Genomic DNA, 25,750 nt, shown 5'->3' with positions numbered 1-25,750 from the left:
GGACAGAGGAGCCTGGTGGGCTACAGTTCATGGGGTAGCAAAGAGTTGGACTCGACTGAGCAACTAACATTTAACATTTCCATGTTAAAGTTAAGAATATGGTAGGATGAGATTTAAAAAGTGTACAACTAGCCTAAAGTCACACACCCAGAGGATGGGAGAGCCTTCTTTCTTTCCCTCCACCCTCCTCCTCTCTCCTTTCCTCTCTTCTTCCCTTTTATTTTAGACAGCCTTATTGCGGTATAAGCTAGCTTACGTTACAGTTACCCATTGTAAGTGTACAATACAATAATCATTAGTCAGTTTATTAGATTATGCAACCATAACCACAATCCAGTTTTGGACCATTTTCATCCTCCCCCGACAAATTCTCTCAAGTCCGTGTGTGGTCAGCCCTCAGTCCTATCCCCAGCCTGGGCAATCCCTGATCTGCTGTCTCTAAAAGTTTGCCCTTTCTGGACACTTCATCTAACTGGAATCACACAATCTACAGTCTTCGGATTTGGTTTCTTTCCCTTACTGTCATAGTCTTTTTAAGGTTTATCCAAGTCGGAGCCTGTGTCGACACTTTGCTCTATTTCACCACTTAATAACATTCTATTATGTGGACTGACCTCATATTGCTCATGAGTTTACCTGCCAACGGACATTTGGGTTATTTCCAGGTTTAGGCTACTAGATATAAGGCACATACAAGGACACGTGTTTCATTTCTCTTGGATATATACGTAGGATAGAACTGCTGGGTCATATGGTGACTTTAACTTCTTGAGGAATTTTGAGGAAGTATTTTCCAAAGTGGTGGCACCATTTCACACCCCAACCTGTAATGCATGAGGGTTCCAATTTCTCCATATCCTCACCAACATTGTCAGTCTCTTTTGGTTGGAACCATTTTAGCGGGTGCCAAGTGGTATGTCTTTATGGCTTTGATTTGCATTTCCCTAATAATTAAAGCTGAAACTCCAGTACTTTGGCCACCTCACGCGAAGAGCTGACTCATTGGAAAAGACTCTGATGCTGGGAGGGATTGGGGGCAGGAGGAGAAGGGGACGACAGAGGATGAGATGGCTGGATGGCATCACTGACTCGATGGATGTGAGTCTGAGTGAACTCTGGGAGTTGGTGATGGACAGGGAGGCCTGGCGTGCTGTGATTCATGGGGTCGCAAAGAGTCCGACATGACTGAGCGACTGAACTGAACTGAACTGAATAATTAAAGATGCTGAGGATCTTTTCATGTACTTATTGGTCATTCATACATCTTCTTTGGAAAAATGTCTGTTGGATTCTTTACCCATTTGTATATGGGTTGTTTGTCTGCTTATTGTGTTGTAAGAGATCTTAATATGTTCTAGATACAGTATAAGATATTTTATCAGATATAGGATTCATGACTATTTTCTCCCAATCTGTAGCTTGTCTTTTCATTTTCTTAATGGTATCTTTTGAAACACAAAACTTTTAAATTTGATGAAATTCAATTTATCACCTTTTAAAAATTACAGATCCTGCTTTTGGTGTCCTATCTAAGCACTCTGCCTAATACAAGGTCAGGAAAATTTTCTCTGCATTTCCTTCAGAAGTTTTATCATTTTAGCTCTTATATTTAGGTCTATGATCCATTTTAAATTAAAATTTTGTGTATGGCGTAAAGGAAGGATTCAAATTAATCCTTGGATTCAAATGAATCCAAATATGGACAACCAGTTTCTTTACTTGCTATGTGGTGTTTTTTTCAGATTTTTTATTTCTTGAGCATTTTTTTTTTTTTTGGTAACGGTGGCTTTCTAAGAATTTGTCCATTCATCTAAATTGTCTAAATTTGTAGCATAAAATCAAAATCCTCTTAATTTTTCTAGGTTTAATGGTGACACCTCTGCTTTTTATTGCTAATTTTGGTAATTTGTATCTTCTCTCTTTCTCCTTGTCTTCTTTTTGGAGGGGGAGTCAGGGGAGTAGCTGAAGTTTTGTCAATTTTGTTGATCTTCTCAAAGGACTAATTTTGGGGCTCACTGATTTCCTCTGTTGTTTTGCCTGTTCTATTTCACTGATTTCCACTCTCAACGTTACCATTTCCTTCCTACTAATTGCTTTGAGTTCAGTTTGCTCTGCCTTTTCTAGTTCTTAAAGTGAAAGTTTCAGTTTCTAGGTTTTTTCCATGCATGCGTTGTGCTAAGTCGCCTCAGTGTGTCCAACTCTTTGTGACCCCATTGACTGTAACCTGCTAAGCTCCTCTGTCCATGGGATTCTCCAGGAGAGAATACTGGAGTGGGTTGTCATTTCCTCTTCCGTGGGATCTTTCCGACCCAGGGATTGAACCCAAGTCTCTTACATCTCCTGCTCCGGCAGGCGGGTTCTTTACCACTAGCGCCACCTGGAAATTCACACGAGTCAGCCCCTCAGATAAGGACACGGCAGGGTGCGTGGTATCCACATGGAGCTTCCTCACCTTCGGAACGCAGGCTGGGGATGACAGTGGTCCCAGAGGGACTGTCACAGACTCCCACTGTTCTGCCCCGAAGTTCATCAGTTTTTCATGAATAACTGCTCCTTAATACAGCTGGATTCCAGAGCCATGAAATGACTATTTCTGACTACTTTGTCTCATCTTATCTATAATGTTTCATCTAATTGCCTTTGGGGAAGGACGTATCGGGCTACTGATTTCTGCCACTCCAAAGCTTGTCTCTAAAGCTCCTTTTCTCTCCTTCACAGGGAACGAAATCTGGTTTCATCTCTCACACAATCTGTGTTTCTGGGGGGAAGGGGCATGCGGCCAGAGCTGGGTTTTAAAAATGGCTTATATGGAAAAGTATGTTGAAAAATACTGCTCTGAGGTTATCAACTTTAAGAAAACGAAACAACAAGAAAATTGCATTTTAATGAATCATTCAACTTCTTCAGTATTAATAATGGAAACTCAATGTCTCTTAGAATCTGCATTTATAATAGAGAATTTTGATGGCACTCTTTATTATCTGCTTTGTAAGAAAGACAAAAAAAAAAAAAAATCCTGATCTTGCTGCTTCTTCAGATGCTCCCAGCACTAATGGGGAGGTGGGAGAGAAAACAGGATCACAGCAGGAAAATGCTTAACGGCCAGTGTGGGAGCTGGGCTCTCTGCCTACTGCATCAGTAGCAGTTTTAAGCTCATGCAGAAGTGACACAGGCATAGACTAAGCACTGTCTACAGGCTCCAGCCTAGTCCCTGCAGGAAACTGGGCCCTGGCCTCTCTCTCTTCCTTATGACATGAACTAAAGAACTAGGATTGAGATCCAAGGGACCTGGGTTGAAGGGTCTGGCTCTGCTATCTTCTTCCATCTAACTCCTTGGGGTTTTGTTTTCTTATTTGTAAAATGGGTGTAATAATAAAGTCTTCCTCACAAAATTTCTGGGATGTGATCAAATTCAATGATCATCATGGGTGGCCTTTACAAATTATTGATGAGCTATATAAATGCAGCCTCTTGATGAGGGTGAAAAAGGAGAGTGAAAAAGCTGGCCTGAAATTCAACATTACAAAAACTAAGATCATGGCACCCACTCCCATCATGTCATGGCAAATATTAATAGAAGTGGAAAAAGTGGAAGCAGTGACAGATTTTATCTTCTTGGGCTCCAAAGGCTTTACACTATAGATTATTGCCCTGTATTCAAATCTCAATACGTGGTGGCTAAGAAAGAGATTGTCTCCCTACTTTACTACCCCAGGACAGAAGAAGCTGTCTGCAGCCCAGCAGAAAACTCACACACACTCCCATTATTGACCCCTCTACTGCTCCACTCCCAAGGATGAAGGATGAAGGCAGATGCTCAGAGAAGGCCATGACTGTGCTTCAGCATTTGGGGAAGTGAACCAGAGAGGCACTGTTTTTCAAGACCCTAATTGTACCACTTTACACGATGGAAAGTGAGGGTCTTTCAGCCAAGTGGGCTGGGAAGGGACGCCCACTGGGAGAGAACTATTTCTGTCCAGTGATTTTTCACACCTAACCTTCACATTCACACTGAGACACCACACTGCCCCTGCCACGCTTGCCAAATGATTGCTGCACCACGGCAAAGCTACACATTCACAAAGGCAAACTTTTAAGAGCAAGCGGGAGCTCTCTTTTTAATTAAAAAAGAGATTTTAAGGGTTCTTTGTATGAGGGATAGGGATTGGTTTTTTAATATCTTTAAAATGGATTGCTGTAAGTTTTTAATCCCGGGCTTTCCAATATCTAAGGAAAAATAAAGCCATTCATCTCAATATATATCAGAAATATATTATCTTTGTCAAACCTTAATAAAGAAATCCTGGAGCCCAGGCTGGATAAATAGGACAGAGTCTAAGGTGTAACCTTTCCCGCTTGATATTCTAGAAAGCAGAGGAAAGAGCAGCCACCAAGAACCACAGCTTTCACAGCAGTGCCTTCTGCAGGCGCCTTCTCAGAGCGGACTCAGACACTCGGATTTCAGAGAGCCTGGCTGGTGGCGGCCTGCCTGCCGGTACCACCAGCCCACCTCCAGCGCACCAGTCCCTCGGCCTTACCTCCAACCACTTTCCATCCCACCTCCTACTCAGGTCATCCTCGGGCCAAGTGAATGAAGACATTGGGACTCCTCCCCAGGGACTCAGCCCCTCCTGCAAGGGCTCCTCACCCATCCTCCCTCCCGCACTGGGGCTGAGCACAGGTGGGCAGTGACCACAGACAGGCTAAGGGCGGACCTTCAGGGTTACCTATTTGCCTTTCCAGGTCGGCGGCTTCATCAGGCGTGGCTCGTGGAAGGACGCCAGGGTCACTGAAGCTGGTGCGCAGCAGGGTCCCCATCACAAAGAAGAACAAGATGCCACCGACCACCGGGATGGCGGGAGTGATTTTCACTGCTAGGTACGGGCAGCTGCCAACAGGTGGGGGAAGCAGAAAGGGAGGGGAGAAAGAGAGGAAATACAATGTCAGTAATCAACAGTAAGCAGTCTGTGTTTTCCAAGAACCTATAGGCTTTTTTTTTTTTTTTGAGAAGCAAAATTGATTTCCATTAAAAATTCATCTGTGTTAAATATCTACATTTGGGGAGGTCTGCAGTTCTCTCTCGTGGACAGTTTAACCCTCCCTTCTCAGCTAAGATAACCCTTGGCTGCTCGAAAAACACTGGCAGAAAAATGAAAAGAATCCTGCTTGTATAATCGATGTAAGATGCACAGAGCTTGCACCCTTTGTGTTGGAAACATGGCACATGAATTACATGATTCTCCACCCAGTCCTGGAATCGTGTTAACACAGGAGACACTGGCTTAGAACCAATTTTCATCAGACCCGGTCTTTCCTCTCTGGGTCAGACAGCTTAGGGCACAGAACACAGAGAACTGCAAGCCACCCTCAAAAGGCAAGAAAGTATTTTTTCAACATTTTGGACCTAATCTATCCAAAAGACGTTAATGAGATATGGAAACGTACTGGTGGACCAGTTTCCCAAAAGGACTAAAAGCATGTAGGCGGGCAGAAAGCTATGACCAACCTAGAGAGCATATTACAAAGCAGAGACATTACTTTGCCAACAAAGGTCCATCTAGTCAAAGCTATGGTTTTTTCAGTAGTCATGTATGGATGTGAAAGTTGGACCATAAAGAATGCTGAGCACCGAAGAATTGATGCTTTTGAACTGTGGTGTTGGAGAAGACTCTTGAGAGTCCCTTGGACTGGAAGGAGATCCAACCAGTCCATCCTAAAGGAGATCAGTTCTGGGTGTTCATTGGAAGGACTGATGCTGAAGCTGAAACCCCAATACTTTGGCCATGTGATTCGAAGAACTGACTCACTAGAAAAGACCCTGATGCTGGGAAAGATTGAAAATAGGAGGAGAAGGGGATGACAGAGGATGAGATGGTTGGATGGCATCACCAACTCAATGGACATGACTTTGGGTAAACTCCAGGAGCTGGTGATGGACAAGGAGGCCTGGTGAACTGCAGTCCATAGGGTCACAGAGTTGGACACGACTGAGCAAATGAACTGAACTGAACATGCCCTTCCAGAAGAAGATGAGCTACCAATGGATAAACAGGGCCCAAGTTGACTCTCAAACCCCCTTCACTGTCCCCAGTGAATGCACTGACACGCAGCAGGGTCTTGATGAGTCGGGGAGAGGTGCCCTTGCGACAGACGGACATCTATGCCAGCCAGCTCCAGGGACCCAGGAGCCAAGGCAGCTTTAAGCACTGCCCTGACCCACCGTCATTGACCCTTGACTCCACGGAGGTGTTGAGCAGAGTGAAGACCAGCCTTGTGCCTGGAGCCCAGTGAAGGATGAGCCCCGCAGGGACCACGGTCAGTCTGTTCTCACCACATTTAGGAACACCGTGGCATCAAGGAACACCTCATGGACTCACAGAGTCGTAACACCCAGAGTGCAAAGTGCCTCCTAGATGGTCTGCCTCACCAGGGGAGGCTCTTCAGACACTCAACCCCAAACAAAGAGAGGGAGCTAGAAGAGAAAGGGTTGGAAAGCTTTGCTTAAGAGAGGAGCATGGGTCTCAGTCCCAGGGGACTGTCATGAAATGACCATCTCCCCTTCAGAGATTAAATATAAAGTGACAATTATTTAATACTGCACTGAAATCTTCACACGGGACTGTGGCCCAGCTCTGGGATATGGTGCAGTGCCGTGGGCTACAGAAATAAACACCTTCTCAGGGCATGTCCATTACGGTAAATGGAGCATGTGCAGACTCTGACATGGAGCGTCTGTGAAGAGCTGGTGATAAATATCAATTGCTGCAAGGCTATTGATTAAATCTCTGACTGTGATGTCAATCAAGTTAATAGCAAGGAACTCAGGCTCTAAAGATCATTAAAAAGCATTTGTGTCATAAATATGGCTTTATCTTTGTTCCTCTTATTGTCATATAAAAAGCCACCTGAAGTTGTGTTAAGCCTTGAAAATGTGCTGCTGCTGCTGCTGCTGCTAAGTTGCTTCAGTCGTGTCCAACTCTGTGCGACCCCATAGACGGCAGCCCACCAGGCTAGTGTACCACAATCAGAAATCAACACAGTTCAGGGAGGGGAGTTTGGGGGAGAATGGAGACATGTATATGCGTGGCTGAGTCCCTTTGCTGTTCACCTGAAACTATCACAAGATTATTAATTATTATTAATTGCTGGCTATCCAGCAATATAGAATAAAAGGATTTTTTTAAGAAAAGAAATAAACACAGTCCGTTACTGAAGGCATAAAACTGACCCCTGATACTAATACATTTTGGTTTATATAGATTAGTCAAAAATATTTTTAGTCTAAAAGAACCTACTCTAGGTATACCTCTTTTTTTTCTTAATAAAATGGTTATAAAAATGATCAATTGTGTTGAGAGGATTTTTCTAGAATTTAAATTCAGAATTCAACAAATGAATGGCTGTTTGAATAAGGGCAGAGAATACAACAGCCCAACTTTCTCCTCTTTCTCATTATTGATGAGTTTGAATAAGAAGCAACTGGAACAGTTGTTCAGCAGCTGCACCCGGGTCATAGCTGGGCAATGTGACCTGGATGACCAGTCCACAGGATGGGACCCACCTTGAGCTTTTAGGGATGGAGTTTATTTGGCTCCATTGGCCTCTCCAAGGATGGAGACTTGAGTGCTGTCGGAACCCTCCCGTGAAGGAGATTTAGTGGATCTTCAGTATTTTTGTTTTTCCCTTTTGGTTCTGAAATGTAACTTGGTTGACCTCAGAGGTTGCCTGTTCATAGTTGTAAAGGTATGCCTTCCCAGAGCAAGATATCATTAACGAGTAAGTCAAGTCAAAGTCAACACGTTAGTCACTGAGTCGTGTCCAACTCTTTGTGATCCCATGGACTGTAGCCCGCCAGGCTCCTCTGTCCATGGGATTTTCCAGGCCAGAATACTGGAGTGGGTTGCCATTTCCTCCTCCAGAGGCTCTTCCCAACCCAGGATCGAATCTGGGTGTCCTGCACTGCAGGTAGTTTTACCGCTGAGCCACCAGGGAAGCCCTGTTAGTGAGTAAGCCATGTCCTAAATGGTTTCTTTTCCCAAGGGCACTGTATGCAGGGCCACCCAGCCATGTCTCCAGGTTGATGACTCTGGAGGCCTCCTGTCGTCTCCACCTTCCCAGACGGGCCTGTGACCCAGCCCTGGTGTCTGGAGCACCCCCACCCCCATCTCACCGTGTTAAAGCCTCCCCAACTTTCAAGTTTCCATAAAGACCTGGTGACAAGATTTTCTTGGCTTACCCCCAAGCCAAAGAACTGGTTTCTTTTTGTAAACTTCCCTAGTATCTTTGTTTCTCGCGATGGGGTACTTGTGGCTGTTTGTGGACATGCGTCATGAACCTCACTGGACTGGAATTCCCGAGGGTGGACTGGGCCCTGGTCAGCGTGTGTCCTTCATAGCACCGGGCATGATGCCTCACATAGGGTAGGTATTTGACAAGTATTTGTTGAGTAGTTGAATGAATGGGACCTATTCACTGAATTTTATAGTTATAGAGAAAATTGCAGGGAAGTCAAGTCAGCCATACCATCAAGATCACAATGTACTCTGTGTCCAGAACTTGCTTCTCTCTCTTCTAAGCTTGTTAGAACCTCCTTCAAACGGGTGCTAAGGATCTGTCCTGTCTAGGATGCTTCTGCCCATAAGAAAAGGCAGGACTGCACCTGAGCTGAGTCTGTGCAACACTCTCTAAAGTTCTAGCAGATGAAGCACCATATGTTGGTAGCAGGCGCTCTCTGTATTTCAAAGGACAACGTTCGGTTACTCACTGAAGTCTTGGGCATGGCTTTGTATAAAAGAATTCAGATCCCCAAGCAAACAAGGAGATCAGGGCTACACTGACACCTTCAAGCTGCTGTTCAGAAAAAGCCGAGAGCATCTGCAGTCCTGCTGGTGAAGACTCAGGAATAAGCAGACCCAGCTCAGGACGGTGATCACCAAACCCCCAGGAGGAGCTAAGACCGATGGGAAAATCTCAGTCAACCCATAGCTGCTGGCGCGACCTAATAGCTGAAGCACTGTGAGAGGCAAAGAAAATCCTTAGCTCGAGCTCAGACAACTTGAAAACGGCTCTTCACATTTCTGAGCAACCGTGGCTGGGCTCTCCAATTCTGAGAGCCATCTGTGATGAGGAAGACGCCTTCCCCCGAGGGCCTGGATCGGATACAAGACGAGGGTGCAGCTGCCAAAGATACAAACACCAAATGGAGTCCTCTCTCTCGGTCTGAAGAATTGTGACCTACATACAACCCAGAGCTGGGTGGGTACCGGCTACAAACATCTTTGTCTTCATAAAGCTCAATGAGAAAGTGGCAGGAGGGGAAAAAAAAGAATCTGAAAGCATGCATTTTCATAACATAAAAGAAATGAGTTAATTTAGCACCAGACAAAACAAAGGCTATCATGATGAAAAGTTTGTATAATAATCTCGCTCCTATGATATACATCAGTGAGCTGTTTGCCTTTAGACATGATGATTAAATATCTACTACAAACTGTCAACTCACTCTACATCAGAGGTAAAGAAAGGTCCTTCCAGGTAATAATTAGACCATATAGCACTGAAAAAAGATTACAGGGAATTTTTTCAGTTCTAATAGCAATCTTCTCAAATCTTTAAGAAAAAGAATTATTTGTATTTGATGTCTATACATGAAGGATACAGCCATTTTCTAGGTGCTATATTATCTGGGACTATGCAATTAATGTATTCTCTACTGGCTCAGATGGTAAAGAATCTGCCTGCAATGCAGGAGACCTGGGTTTGATCTCTGGGTAGGGAAGATGCCCTAGAGAAGGGCATGGCAAGCCACTCCAGTATTCTTGCTTGGAGAATCCCATAGAGGTCGTGGAGAGTTCAACATGACTGAAGCGACTTAGCACACATGACAAAATTATTTTACCATCAAACAGATACTGACCTTTCCAGAATCAATAGTCTCATTAATTCTATATTTCTATTTAGAGAATGGCTCTCAGGTTAGAATTTACTGGTGGTTAAAATTGATACTTTGTGTTAAAATCCTGGAACTAAACTAATGTCTTAAACATTTCACATAAGAAATCTGGAGTTCATTATTGGGTGTTTAGGGCTCTCTGTTTCCTCATAGGACATTCTTTGGGAGATTAGCTTTACTTGAAAACAAAAATAAAACAAAGTGAAACAATATTAACAAGATGTAACAGAGACATTAAGATCATGTGGCCTTTGGAACAAAGAAAATCTTTTGCAATTGATAATAGATGTAGAACCTACCTGTCAATGTGAATGGCCCTTTGAAATATGGGAAGGTGAGCAGAAAGACACAATAAACATATAATATTAATAATGTTACATAACAATAACAACAAAAAAGTAGAGAATCTTTTCCCATAGCAAAACAATTTGAGTCATCTTTTAATATTTTGCTGGCAAATGGATACGCATACAAAAAAAAATTCCCATTACTGTAGCTCATGACCCCCTGACTACAACACGACCTACGTTTGACATTTTTGTTCTGTCCTGTACATATGAAAGCATAAACACAAGAATAACTATTCTTGCCTCTTGAGAAACCTATATGCAGATCAGGAAGCAACAGTTAGAACTGGACATGGAACAACAGACTGGTTCCAAATAGGAAAAGAAGTATGTCAAGGCTGTATATTGTCACCCTGCTTATTTAACTTATATGCAGAGTACATCATGAGAAACGCTGGGCTGGAAGAAGCACAAGCTGGAATCAAGATTGCCGGGAAAAATATCAATAACTTCAGATATGCAGATGACACCACCCTTATGGCAGAAAGTGAAGAGGAACTAAAGAGCCTCTTGATGAAAGTGAAAGAGGAGAGTGAAAAAGTTGGCTTAAAGCTCAACATTTAGAAAACTAAGATGAGGGTATCTGGTCCTATCACTTCATGGGAAATAGATGGGGAAACAGTGGAAACAGTGTCAGACTTTATTTTTCTGGGCTCCAAAATCACTGCAGATGGAGATTGCAGTCATGAAATTAAAAGATGCTTACTCCTTGGAAGGAAAGTTATGACCAATCTAGATAGCACTTTGAAAAGCAGAGACATTACTTTGCCAACAAAGGTCCATCTAGTCAAGGCTATGGTTTTTCCTGTGGTCATGTATGGATGTCAGAGTTGGACTGTGAAGAAAGCTGAGCACCGAAGAATTGATGCTTTTGAACTGTGGTGCTGGAGAAGACTCTTGAGAGTCCCTTGGACTGCAAGGAGATCCAATCAGTCCATCCTAAAGGAAATCAGTCCTGAACATTCATTGGAAGGACTGATGCTGAAGCTGAAACTCCAATACTTTGGCCACCTCATGCGAAGAGTTGACTCATTGGAAAATACTCTGATGCTGGGAGAGATTGGGGGCAGGAGGAGAAGGGGACGACAGAGGATGAGATGGCTGGATGGCATCATCGTCTCGATGGATGTGAGTCTGAGTGAACTCTGGGAGTTGGTGATGGACAGGGAGGCCTGGCGTGCTGCGATTCATGGGGTTGCAAAGAGTCGGACAGGACTGAGCGACTGAAACTGAACTGAACTGAACTGATACACAGAAATGAGGCACACAATTAAAACTGATACCAAGGAGGATGTGGCCTTGCTTTATTGATGTTGCATTCTAATGAAGGGAGTCTCCATATTTTAGGAATCACAAAGTTCAGCTATTATTTTAAATGTCAGACTTTTGATTGCAATGCATTTCAGTAATAAATAGCTAAGGCAAATGATCATAAAATGAAATAATCTGAGCCAATGACTCAGATGTCTGAAATAATAACAGAGTAGCATTATGAGGGTAGTAATAAAAACGATCTTTTTCCTTTTCATATGAGTCATTCTAAAATAAATGTTATTTTTCATTTATAGGCAGGGACATAAACACCATTACTTTTATGATTTGTTCCTTAATCATGTATTTAGAAATAAATGTAGCACTACAGGGCAAAGATAAGCGCATTAGTTGGAAACAGAGAAAAGAAGTAGACTCAGAAATAACATCCATTCACAAGCCTAGAATGGAAAAAAAGAGATGATTTTATACAGTGCAAAAGATCCTGATGCTGGGAAAGATTGAAGTCAAAAGGAGAAGGGGAAGGCCAAGGATGAGATGGTTAGATAGCATCCCTGACTCAAAGGACGGGAGTTTGAGCAAACTCCAGGAGATAGTGGAGGACAGAGGAGCCTGGCGTGCTGCAGTCCCTGGGGTCGAAAGAGTCGGTCGAGACTGAAAAACAACAACAACCCCCTTCAAGACACCCCACAGCTGCACCCATTGTTTGAAGGCCCCTTCTTACCTACTGCATGTAGTGCTGAATCTACCAATGCTATACGAAAGAGGGGGTTGAAATAAATGGACGCGGGACCAAAGGGAAAAAATAGAAACCAAAGAGATTGGAAGGGAAAGCTTAAACCCAGAGAGGAAGAATGGGGAGAGGAGAACTCCAGGTAGAAATGCGAGGACGACTCCCGGTGTCATCAGAGACTCGTGGATCATCTCTATATTAGGCTGCGTCTGCCTTCTCATCAGGAGCAGTGGTTTCCAGGCTCATTAAGGGAAGAGGTGGTAAAGCTCTCTCTCCCGAGGAGAGGACAGTCACTAAGGACTCTGCTTTCTCCCCAGGCCTCCCGGCCATATGTGGTTCCAACAGGCAAGGTTCTGTACAGCACAGTCTCGCCTGAAGCCTGTGGAGTGCCCATGTGACAAAAGCAGTGTCATTATTCTTAATTCAGGGCCTCGCAGACCACCCAGACAGGTCCATTTATAGACACAGAACCCTGGGGGAGCCCTAGTTTAAAAATACAGGCTTCGAATCCCAGTGTGTGAACAGCCCCCTTTCCCCATCTACTATGGAGAATGTACAAGAGATGGTTAGGGAAAATCGTGGTGTTTCAAACTTTTTCAGTTAAATGATTTTGCATTTGATTCAAAATTCTGGGAAGCCAAAGGCTTCCGTGTGGATCACGGGGAGGAAAGTCAGTATCTCTTTCCCCAAACTGGTTCTTTAATGACCTAACGGGATCACCTAGGCACGGCAGCCATACATCCACTACAGTCCTCACTCATGTGGTTGTTTGTGTCATTTTCAGAGGGAGTATGTCCACAGTAACGCCATCATCTTGTTTTCGGTGCTTCCCAGAACCCATAAGAAATCAGCAGGTCAGGAACTTCCCTGGTGGGCCAGTGGTTAGGAATCTGCTTGCCGATTCAGGGGACACAGGTTCAACACCCTCATACTTTTCCCCGTGGAAAACAAGGTCATACTTTAGGGTATATTCTTCTAATTATGAATATAAATGTATGCTTGAAACAAAAATAGGATCATCCCGAGTCTACTTCCTATTATCCTGTGCTTTCAGTTCATTCAACAGATATTTATTCAGAGACTATGTGCTGGACCCAACTCCAGGAAACCATAGGTTACATCTTTGGGCTTTCTCTAGTTGCGGTGAGCAGGGGCTACTCTCTAGCTGTGGTGTGCAGGCTCCTCAATGCAGTGGCTTCTCTTGTGACCAAGAAATTTAAATTTCTTAATCAAACATGGCTTGTTTTTGCAGTGGAAAAATGTATGATTCAAAGCAAGTGGATAGGGCTTCCCTAGTGGCTCAGTGGTTAAAAAAAAAATCTACCTGCCAATGCGGAGACACAGGTTCGATCCCTGATCCGAGAAGATCCCACATGCTGTGAAGCAACTAAGCCGTGTGTATCACAACTATTGAGCCTGTGCTCTAGAGCCCGGGAGCCACAACTACTGAGCCCATGTGCTGCAACTACCGAAGCCCGTGGCCCTGGGAGCCTGTGCCCCACAAGAGAAGCCACTGCAATCGGAAGCCTGAGCATTGCAACCAAGAGTGGTCCCCGCTCACCGCAACTAGAGAAAAGTTCTTGTAGCAGTGAAGACCCAGGGCAACCAAAAAATTGTTTTTAAAAAATGTAAGTGTATAAATACTCATGGAACTGAAAAAGAATGGGAGGTTTAACAAAATATTAAAATCTATCTGTGATTTTAAGAAAACCAATGATCAATAGAAAAGATGCTCAACAATAAGGCATGGTCTAGGTTAGATCAAAGCCTCAAAAGGCTAAAGTCCTTGATTTCTGCAGGTTGCCTCTCGTCAGATCGGTGTGTTGTGAGGTATGGGGTATCGTACATTCAAGAATATGAAACTCAAGTTACCTCCCGACTCAGCCCTAGTCTGTAGGCTGTTTCTCACAGGAGTGTGACTGCGAAGTTCTTCCACCATCCTTGTAGATTTCTACCTTACACTGCGCATTTACAGATGAAAGGAAGAGACACTGCACCCTGGTGTTCCTATGTCACAGGAACAAGAAGAAAAACGACCTCAGAGAGGCAGTTGAGAGAAGCCTGAGAGGCAGGAACACAGGCCCCCAGCAAACCCTCTGCAGATCCAGAGCTTCAGACTCAGCGAAGGCTTTTCCCTTTCTCTTTCCTTGGGTCGGGGGTGGGTCCAAGGGGAGCAGGAAGGGGAAGGGGGTCTTCGGGAAGGAGAAGGGTTGAAAAGCTATGAAAATTCAGTCCCCAAACACTGGCAATATTCTTGGAGTTGCATCCAAAGGCTGGATATCTCAGTTATAAGCATTATTGGGGAACGGATAATTCAACATAGGAACATTTTCAACTAAATTCAAAGTAGTTTAATCATCATGTGTTCAAGGAAACCTATGTGGGATGAAGAAGCCCTGTCCTTTTTTGAGACTGCACGGTGAACATTAGAGAGCCTTTTCCTCCTGTCCTGAGACCCTCGGGGCATCAGGCACTCTCCTGGGATGTGGGCCAGGGATGCCTCGGGTGTGACGCTGCGGGTACCACTCGGCATATCATTGCTGTTTGTGCAGCCTGTTTTCTCCTCCCTCCTACTAGCAGGGAATAGCCCTGCTATTCCCAGGGCTTCAGCTCTGAGTAGCTCCACCCCTAGGGCATCGGTTGCCCTCCCAGGTTTGGTAAAGCAGAGAACAAGGTTTTATACATTCCTGAGGCCTCTGCCATGACCGTCACGCTGGGCCAAGTCCTCTCCCTCCAGTGTCCAGAAGTTACTGTTGTGGAAAATGGTCTTGGGTGTTATAAAGAAGTACTAACTCAGAATACCTTGGCCTTTGTGTGAGTTTTGGAAAGTTTCTACAAAGATGTGTGTGTGTGCTATGTTGCTTCAGTCGTGCCCGACTCTTGGTGACTCCATGGATGGTAGCCCTGCGGCTCCTCTGTCCAAAGGATTTTCCAGGTAAGAATTCTAGAGTGGGTTACCATGCCCTCCTCCAGGGGATCTTCCTGACCCAGGGATTGAACCCATGTCTCTTATGCCTCCTGCATTAGCAGACAGATTCTTTACCACTAGCGCCACTGGGGAAGCTATCTACAAAGAAAGAGAGTACTGATGTTTGGCAGAAATGTTGATGTTTGGCAGAAACCAACACAATTCTGTAAAGCAATTATCCTTCAATTAAAAAACAAATTAATTTAAAAAAAGATAGAAAGCAAGTACCATGGATACTGTGGGTATCCCACGTCTCTGAGCATTATTCATTCCTTCACTCAGTCACTTCACACATTTTTATTGAGGACCCACTACACGCCAACACTCTGGACCAAATGCCTGGAATGGATACAGATCAAGACAAGAGGCCTGATCTCAAGCTGCTCACTCTCCAGTAAGAGAGACAGACCCCAAGTGAGTTAACTACAAACAAAACAGCAAGTTAGGTGAGAGATAAACAGAGCACACAAGGGAAAGTGAAGGGGACCAGTGCAGTGGGCCTGGATAGACTCGGAGAAGGTTTTCTGGATGGGGTGTTGATGGCTAAGTAGGAGTTAGATTGCCAAATAGGAAGGACATCAACAAGGACATGGAGCCCCCAAACCCTTCACTGTATTTATAGTTTCCAGGCCTTTCATGGGCTTCCCTAGTGGCTCAGCTGTAAAGAATCCACAATACAGGAGGTACAAGAGACACAGGTTTGATCTCCCGGTTGGTAGGATTCCCAGGAACAGGAAATGGCAACCCACTCGAGCCTGAAAAATTCCATGCACAGAGGAGCCTGCTGTCCATGGGGTCGCAAAGAGTCAGACATGACCAAGCACGAAGCAACTAAATTGAAAATGGCTCACTGACAAGGGGTGAGATGAAGCCTTCTCAGATCTGCCCAGACTGGACCCCATTACAGGGGCAACCCTGCAGGAGGGGTCTTTGCAGGTTGTTTAGCCACTGCTGTATCCCCAGCCTCCAGACACTTGTTGCTGCAGAGCAGCCACTCTGCAAACATTTGCTGAGTTGAACTTGATATAGTCATCAGAGCAGACCTGAGAGACCTGGATCCATGCTGTGGGTGGTGAACTGCAAGGCAATCTGTAGCAGATTGCTGTGCGGTTGAAAAGTTAAAGAAATCTTACATGGAGCCGAGCAGGCACTCATTTCCGCATGCTCCCACTCCTCCTCTGCTAAAGCTCTCTTCACCCAGATGTCATGGTTAATTTCCCCCCATCACCAGAACAGAAAGAGGGTACCTTCCTCCTTTTGCAAAGGAAGATGAATTACCAAGTAAATCTTCCTTTTTAATATTTTCCTAAGGTTGCAGAGGAACCAAAGAGTGGTTTTTAACATACCCATCATCACAAACCTCTTAGAAGCAGATAATAGAGGATAAATACAGGTTAGAAGCAGCCAACCATTTAGAGAGAGATGCGTGTGAGTTTGGATGGTTAAGCTATTTCACTCATAAACTCAAAAAATAATGCCATTTTCAATGGTAGAGAAACCATAATTTGAAAAATAGTACATAATACTTCTATAAAATGGAAATACGGTTCTTTTGACTGGAGAAGCAAAATGCGGCATATGTGTTTAAGAAAAAAAGTTACCCCCAACCGAAGAAGAGAAATGAACACAAAATAAGGTGAACATACTAACAAGCCCATGAACCTTTTGACACCAAGCTGGGGGCTATCAGGCAGAGACAGCTTTAGGTGTGCATGTTTAGTAGGAAAGAGAGCAATGTGGCATTCACTGGGAGTTTTTGGATATGGGGTTGCTATTGGGGGCTGCGGATTTAATCTTCCCCTGGTCTAAAGGGACAGCACTTCATGTTCATTGACAGACAACGCCTGTTTCCGCCACCAAAATGCTGCCTGCAGTATTGACTATGCTCCTTTGTAAAGAAAATGCTTTTGCACTAAAAGAAAAAAAAAATGCATGTCTCTTCCCCAGTGGTGGAGAGGACTCCCACCATGTAATTATCCTGCCCATCAGAAGACAAGGTCAGAACAGACTGATAAAGTCGGAAGGTCCGCTCTTGCTAGAAACACAGACGTGGTTGCACAGCTTTTACAGTAACAAGCAGCCGGACAAGGAGACTGCAGGGAGAGGATGAAAATTTACCTTTTTTGATCAAGTATCTACACTTCAAAAAGCTTCACTTTAAATTTCGTGTACACTCTGAAAAAAGACTCTGACCTTGGTATTACTGAGACCATTTTACAGATGAGGAAACTAAGCCCTAAAAGCATCACTAATTTTACCCAGGCCACCCAGCTAGGAGCATCCCAAGTGGTGCAGTGGTAAAGAGTCCGCCTGCCAATGGAGGAGACACAGGTTCGATCCCTGGGTCAGGAAGATCCCCTGGAGAAGGGAATAGCAACCCACTCCAATATTCTTGCCTGGAGAATTCCATGGTCAGAGGATCCTGGCAGGCTACAGTTTGTGGGGTTGCAAAATAGCTGGATACTACTGAGCGTGCACACACACACATATACACGCAACTGAAGTTTCAGAACCAGCATTCAAATCAGATGTCGCTGTCTTTAAATCCTGTGCATGACAGCCCATCATCTCAATTAACCCCCAATGAAGTCTGTATCTCTGATTTGTACCCTCCACATTTTCTTGGTAGTGAAAGTGTTAGTCACTCAGTCACGTCCGACTCTGCAATCTCATGGACTGTAAACTACCAGGCTCCTCTGTCCATGGGATTCTCCAGCCAAGAACACTGGAGTGGGTTGCCATTCCCTTCGCCAGGGGATCTTCCTAACCCAGGGACTGAACTCAGGTCTCCTGCATTGCAGGTGGATTCTTTACCATCTAAGCCATAAGGGAATACAGTTTTTAAAGGATTCCAACCTTTTTATAATGATCTCAGTTACCCTCATTCTGTAAAATTAAGATGCCTAGAAAACCTGAAACTTGATTCAGCTGGAAGGTGCTCTGCCCAGTTTGGGGTGAATGGAGGCTCAGGAGTCATGGGCAACGGCACCTGTCCTTGATGGATTGTCAGGAACGGAAATGATTCGCTGTCCTGCCAAAAAGATAGCTAAGCACAGGATCCTGACTGCTGTGAGCAGAGGATGGAGCCCCAACACGTAGGGCGTGAGCAGTGGGAAGCAGCCACTCTATCCAAGGAGAGGTGTGGGTGGCTGAGAGGGGCGTGGGGCCAGGTTCACGAATGTGCAGGACACAAGGCCAGGGGCCACAGCCCACCTTTTGGTTTCTGCGCCTCCAGGCACTCACAGGGCCCTACACGGCTCAAGACACTCCCTGAGCTTCAGTGAAACCAATGGGGGACTAATACCTTAGCGCCCCAAGGTCAAGAACCCAGGCTCTGCTTCCCGATTCCAGTTACTAAATAGCCAGCTCCATAGTTTCTACACAGACCAGAGCTTGTGTTCCCAGAGTTTCTGTTAACCAAGCTTTGACAGCAAATCCTTAAGACTGTTCTGGCTATTTCAAAATACCCTTATGCCACACAGAGATAGTACTAGTTAGTTTTGCTTCAATATTGTGTAAAATTGTGGATTTTGCATGGATATAATGGATATATCCATTATATATCATGGCAGGGGATGGATTCTGACAGATATAATGCTAAAGCTAAATTTTCATTTATGAAAAAAAGAATCTTCCTAAAAGTGCCAGGTTATGCTCAAGAAGTAACTTGCTTCCTATGAGAAGAGGGTGGGGTGCAGAAAGCCCAAAGCCCCCCACTTACAAGAAGCCCAGTGTGGAAGTGAACATACTGTGACACACACTCCTGTCAAGACAGTGAGACAGAGGACCTCAGAAGATGCAGGTGCCAGGTAACACCTGGAAGTCTGCCTACTACTAAGTCCCATGATGCACTTTTTCTGAAACTCTTTGAACTCACTGGGGGGAAAAAAAAACCCAAACAGAAAAATACCATGTTGCTGTTGGCCAGCTAATGCCTTAACCGCCACCCCATTCATCTAACTGTGCCTTTCCAATGACACTCTTTTGGGGTTAGACTTTCATGTTGTCTCTTGTTTTCTTTTAAGCCATGCACTTCTGAGATAAAAATCTTTTCAGTTCATTTTAAAATAGAACAGGTTCCTGAGGACTGCCCAGGGGCAAACATGACTATTAGATAATTTTTTAAAAGAGGGGGTCAAAAGGCAGAAGTTCATTAGTTCTGGGGAAAATCTTGGAAACAACCTTAAGGGAGACGGCGGAGACACATCTGGGAAAACAGTGTTTAATAAAAGAGTCCCTAACAGGAATTCAGGCAAAGGAAACCATGCCTGGCTCTCCTGATGGAATTTTTGGAAGATGTTTACTGTCATGAACGGTACAATAAATTAAGTGACGGCGGCTGCATTCCTTGAGTTTTTTTTTGCCCAGCAGATGGCAAAGCTGGAGGGTCAACCGGGGAGCTGGAGAGTGAGACACGGGGAGGGGAAAAGATCAGAAGCCAACATCTCCCACTGGACCAGGTCCTCATCCTACAGACTTTGGGCCCTACATCGTCCAGGGGGGTTAAACTTGTCAGTAGAATTAGCGGAGCCCAAAAGAAGTGTCAGGTTCTGGGGATGGTCTTCTAGATTTCCAGAGACACCCTCCTGACAGGGCTGTCTGTATGTGACTGCCAAAAAGAAAGCCATCGCTTCACACCTTAAGCTCCCCTGAGACTTTATGACGTCGAACAGCAGAGCTCCCTGAGCAGGGACACGGAAAAGAGGAGCCTAGACGCTCTGGCTGTGCCTGCGTGTCCAGGGACAAAAAATCTCCCAGCAGTCGGCTTATTCTGGCCCGTTTCTTGAAGGATTTTTTTAAAGAGAAGTTTCCGTCAATATGGCGTTTGCCTCCTCTTCTTCCCTGAGTGGGATGTGAGTGGCTGCACTGAGCAACACGGAAGGATCTTAATGTGGTCTAAATGCAATAGCAGGCTTTGCCAAGATGCTGTGTTCTTGAATAGATGTCTGGGATGAAACTAGGCAAACAGGTAAAGTGAGCAAAGGAATCTCCGTTGAGGCTGTTCTGCCAACGAGCTGATAGGTCAGCCCCTCCTGGGTGGGGGGAGCAGCGTGGGGGTCAGGGAGGAGGTGGGGGCCCCAGGCAGCTGCCCTGGTGATGGGGACTGACGCTCAGCCCAGGTGCCCAGCAGCAGAAGAAGAGGCTGAGCCTTTACTCGGGCCATAGATTCTTCAAAGGATTCATGACCCCAAAGTCTTATGAATGGCTCTGCTCCTCTTCAGGAGGGAGGTACGCGTGCACCCATCTTACACAGGAGTGCACACCCCAGCCAGTAAACAAAGCGAACGCCTGCCAGGCTGGGGCCTCCAGCGGTTGTTGGCCGTGAGCTCTGCCCACAGGTCTTAGGAAATGGAACCAGCCTCCTCAGTGGAGCCCTGTGCACACACATGGGTCCAGCCCCAGGCTGGGCTCACAGAATCCTGAGGGAGGGGCAGGCATGAAGCCCCTTCCTCATCCATGCTGAGCCTGATGGTGGGCAAGACGCCTGGATGTTGAAAGGCCTCCTGTGTATGAAGAAGGAAAAGAGCCCTGAGGTGAACCTGAAAGAGCGAAGAAGGTTCTGGAAGAAACTGAGGAGGGCACCATCCCCTCCCCACAGCCTTGCCTGGAGTCTGAGAACTTCACCTTGGTGAGACCGAGCAGACTGACAGTTCAGACAAGACTGTGACCCACTCACTTCCACCTCAGAACCAGGAGTCAGGTCCAGAGGGCCGCCAGGAAAAGTCCCGTGGGGTTGTGGGAAGGCCTTGGGCCTGGAATTGGACCGACTGGCTTCTGCTCCTAAGTCTGGCAGTTACTGTGTCAACCTGAGTGAGGGACTTCTTCTCTGGGGTCTCAGTTTCCTTAGGGGTTAAACTGGAATAATGAAAACGACAGGGGATGACAGCCCAAGGTGGCGCTTGTTTGAAAGAGGAGCAGTCACTGTGTGGAAGGCCCTTAGCAGAGCCTCCGGGTTAATACTGTGCGTGTATGCATGCTAAGTCACTTCAGTTGTGTCCAACTCTGCGACCCCAATGACTATATCCCACCAGGCTGGCTCCGCTGTCCATGGAATTTTTCCAGGTAAGAATACTGGAGTAGGTTGCCATTTCCTCCTCCAGGGGATCTTCCCAACCTAGGCATCAAACCGGCGTCTCTTGAGTCTCCCGCATGGCAGGCAGATTCTTGACCTCTCCCTCAATATTACCCCCTTCTTCCTAGGAGAGCTAGCCTTGCCCTTGTGTGGATTTCTGTAATTTTCCGCACTTTTCCGCTGTTCCTCATTTTGGTTTAGTCCAGCTGGCTTCCACACAGTTTACAGTAAAAGCCCCTGACAGCTGTCCATTTGCTTCAGAGGCCGGTGGGGCTGGGAAGAAGAAGGTTGGGCCTTCCAAGCTCAGAGAGGAATTCAAACAGAGAAGTGACTGGTGACCATTGCAAGTGTGGGTGAGTGGGTCAGTTGGCCAGTTCCTGAGGAGTCTGTGAGACAGAGATGTGTGTGGGGACAGCCTGAAAGCAGTCACCGACCCTGTGGCTTTAACTGGCAGGAAAGTCCCTTCCTCCACATCCAGCAACAGCAGTGCGACTAGAGGGGGCAATATTTTCATGCCTTCTGATGCCCAGAATCGTAATTGAAACTCCACAGAAAGAAGTCCTTACACGGCACGGAGGTAGCCCCTGGGAGGGCTCCGGAGATCCCTGCCTCTCGTATTCACGCTCCCCTTGACTTGGGGGTGGCCACAGTGGCTTCTGGAAAATAACAAGTGGTGGCGTATCACTTTCAAGACGAAGTTACAAAACAGACAGCAACTCCCCTGCTTGCTCACTGACTCTCTTGCTGACTCTCTCTGAGGGAGGCCTGGAGTCATGCTATGAGCCGTTCCATGGAGAGGCTCATGGGGTCAAGGTCATGAGGGTGGCCGTTGGCCAAGAAGCACACAGTGAGTCTGGGAGCAGACACTCCCCCCAGGCAGCGTGGAGACAAAGGCAGCTCCAGTCCTGCCCCAGAGGATACAGCTAAGCTGCACTGGATTTCCGACTCAGAAACCATAAGATAATAAATGTCTGTTGTTTTAAGCTACTAAATTCTGGGGTCGTTTGTTACACAGCACTAGCTCACGAACACACATGGGTCTGTCAGGCACAAACTAGATTTGGAAGTTACCTATGCCAAATAAAATGGAATATTCTTCTTTCTACAGTCACAGAGAAGAACAATGAATGAAATAAATCCTGAACATTCTTTCTACCTGTGACTTCCCCCAACTAAAAAAGTGGTATACAGAGATTCTTCTGGCTGAAAGGAAAACTTATGAATTATTTGTTTGGGTTCTGTTACTACTTAACTGAAACTTCAGTTACTTCTCCATGGTCTAAAGACTGTGCTCAAGGAGACGTGAGAATCATACAGAAACAATGACCAGAAAATGCAATTTCTTCACGTGTAAAAAAAGATACATACATATAAGGAACTAATATGGAAAAAGAAAACAGTTTATGTACAACCATAAGCCACAGAAGAGCCGTTAAAATTAAACTGGGGAGCTAGAAAACACTGCCTATTAAAACAGTGCAAATAGAAGTGAGGTTAATAATGAAGTGAACATCAGTAAATCATTCTGGCATTTCCTAAAGATAGTCTTAAATCTCTTTATTTCCCCACAGTAGTTCTTTAATCCTGTGCTAGATACCACCAAACATGTAATTTCCTCCCCTCTTAATTTCCCAAGAAAATATTTCCATCTTTTATACAAAATACTAAGAAAGAAACATCCAGTGAGCCTTTGTCTTTTAATGACTTAACTGAACAGTCTTTCTGGAATCAGGCAATGCCAACTTTTGTGCCCCGGGGTTTGAAGTTGTCGTGAGTGGCATTAAAAAGTTGAGTCTTCATGGTGGGCCTTGCATAGGAGTGGGCTAAACAAGTCTGATATTTTCTTCCCAGCCTCCCATTAGAACCCTCATGATGACACAGAAAGAAAAAAATGTCAATAGCAAGGAAGGCCGAAGATAAGAGTACACCACAGGCCAAAGTCCAGGGGGTTTCCGTTAATACACGGTTGATGTGGTGGTGGTGGGGGAGGATGTGCAGGAAGCTGAGAAAGGCGTGTTTGGATCACACGTCTCAAAGTCCAGAAGCTATAAAATAGGACAAAGCAGATGCCCCCCCACTCCACCCCCGACCCAAGGGCAGGAAAGGACCTTAACTCAGAAGGAGAAATTAAAATGGCCATCAACCTCCCTAGTAATCCAAGAAATGGAAATTAGAAATAATATTTGTAGACTCCCATTGACAAATGCCCCTAAGGCTTCAGAAAAGGAGGAAGCTGGTGGCAGACAAAGAGAGTGTGTGGCAGTGTGGACAGCGAGGCTGACTTCTTAGAGGGCGGTCTGGAAATAAGAGCCCAGAACCCGACCGTTTAAGGCCTCATCTTTTTTAAACCCTTTCTTTGTGGAAAGAAGGAAGCGGGATGGGAGGGTGGTGGAGAGAAAGAGAAGAGAAAAATTACAGAGCGTAGACTCCTATAAATCATTTTTAAATTACTTAAAAATTACTTTTTATATAAGAAAAAAATATTAAAAATGGTCTTGGTAGCTTTTTGAGATCAGAAAAGAAATAATTTTCTTAAAATCCATAGCATTAAAAATAATACTGAATTTCCTTTTCTAAGCCTATATTTCCTAAATTAGTTATTTCTCTAAGATCACAGAAGCAGAAAATGGTAAAAAACAACACAAGAGGGCCCCAAACAAGATTGTGTGCCCCATACTTAATGAAAGAGCTGATATGAAAACCAGCGACACGGTGTCAAGTCCATTCCTGTTCATGAACAGATTTATCAGCTTCTCACCGACATCTGAATTTAATTGGAAATTGGGCATCAAGTCTAAACTCTAATTATCTGATGGTAGAATTCCTCAATGTTAGTTGTCAAAGCCATTTTATCTGTTTGGCATTTGACATAATATTTGTGTTTATAAAGGCAGGAACACATTTTTAACGAATAGGCCTAGGGACCTGAAACAAAGACGGCATTTAATTTTCACAGCATCCTATGAGTGGGCGTTGTGTTGATGACTAAACAGTACCTAAGCACACTGTCAAAGGCCACCCAGGTAGAGGTGAAAAGGGCAACTCCAGGGCCACCTCATGCCAAAGCTGGTGAAGCCCCACTTTGTGACTTCAAAAAAAAAAAAAATACAATGTATTATCAACACACACTCCAGCAATTTTCAGGTAATTAGGTTAATGCAACCATCACAAATGGTTTCCCTTTATGATGTGACCTTAGTTTCTAAACCAAGCATTCCTCGATATAGAGGGGAAGCCTCAATCAGTCAACTGTCAGTGGAGGAATCACAGTCTCTCTCTGTGCTCCCAGTAGGGGAGATGTGTGGCCAATGGTCCAACCAGGGATTCACGGTCAGCGCCTCCTTCCTCTTCATTCCAGGAAACAGAGGAGACTGTCCCCACAGCCAAGACCTCTCCTGCCCTAAAGCTTAAGGTTCAGAGTGGAAACCATAGGAACCCCTTACTCAAGGCTGCTCTGCAGAATTTCCTGAGCCCATACTCTGTAACAGGAATGCTGCTGGATTACTAGATCTTCAAACTTTGCTAACATGCCTGACTCCACACCGTGAAGCAAAATGAGAAAGAACTGACTCACCGTGTGGGTCCCCCCGGCTCATCTGTGAATGGAGTTGGACAGACTGCCCCCGCCGTGAGCCCTTGAGTCTCAACATTCTACGGCTGCAAATATATATCTGCATGTACATTTTGTCTTTCCCTTCTTCCCCAGTTCAGTTACCTACTGGCAAACAGTACATTTTATGAGGTTTTAAAATTGACGTGAATTTGATAGGTGTATGATTGTAAAGGGGTTTATAATAAAGTTTCATTTTATGTGTGAAAATCCAAATTCCTCTAAATTAAAACAAAATTGTCAAAAGCCATATCATTTGGGGGACTTCCCTGGCAGGCCAGTGGTGACAATGCCATGCTCCCAACGCAGGAGGCCTGGTTTGATCCCTGTCGGGGAACAAGAGCCCACGGGATGCAATGAACACCCAGCACAGCCAGATAAGCAGATAAGAGCTGTATCATTGCAAGGTTGGCAGGAAGTGAACTGTCAGCTGTTCCACTCCTGCCCCAAACCTGTTTAAGTGCTTGAACTAACCAGACCAGGAGAGGGCTGGGATGGAACCCTGGAGACCCAACACCTCAGTCAGACTCAACATTTCAGATTGGAAATCACCTTGTCCTGAATGCCCTTCCCTTCAAATCAGCTGAAGAGTTGCCCACTCGAAGAAGTCTTTTCTGAGCGACACTCTCAGCTCCCCAGTGTCCACCCCGGACCATCAACATCCCCAGTGCGCCCTAAGTGCTGATTTTCTTATTTCCTTTCTCATCAGAGCCCCTGAGTTCCCTGGAGGTAGGGACCAGTTGGTTAGCTTTTCATCCCCACGGTCTAGCAAAGAGACAGGCTCGGGTGGGTGTC

At 45.2% G+C, this 25,750-nt stretch overlaps 1 protein-coding gene across 4 annotated transcripts in view; it reads right to left on the bottom strand.

The window, feature by feature from the left end:
* The window catches only part of ZDHHC14 (zinc finger DHHC-type palmitoyltransferase 14), a 292,047-nt gene that overhangs the window by 117,236 nt on the left and 149,061 nt on the right, over positions 1-25,750 (bottom strand). For 2 of the 4 annotated variants that reach the window (XM_061428413.1, XM_061428415.1), the window contains exon 2: positions 4,716-4,888. In XM_061428413.1, coding sequence (XP_061284397.1) covers positions 4,716-4,888 — 173 coding nt within the window. The remainder of the gene's footprint in view (positions 1-4,715; positions 4,889-25,750) is intronic. The other 2 variants (XM_061428414.1, XM_061428416.1) reach the window with 1 other exon arrangement.

This window comes from Bos javanicus, chromosome 9 (genome assembly GCF_032452875.1).
Source record: "Bos javanicus breed banteng chromosome 9, ARS-OSU_banteng_1.0, whole genome shotgun sequence".
NCBI lineage: Eukaryota > Metazoa > Chordata > Mammalia > Artiodactyla > Bovidae > Bos > Bos javanicus.
Note: the sequence above shows the minus strand (reverse complement) of the source record. Positions and strands in the feature narration are given on the sequence as shown.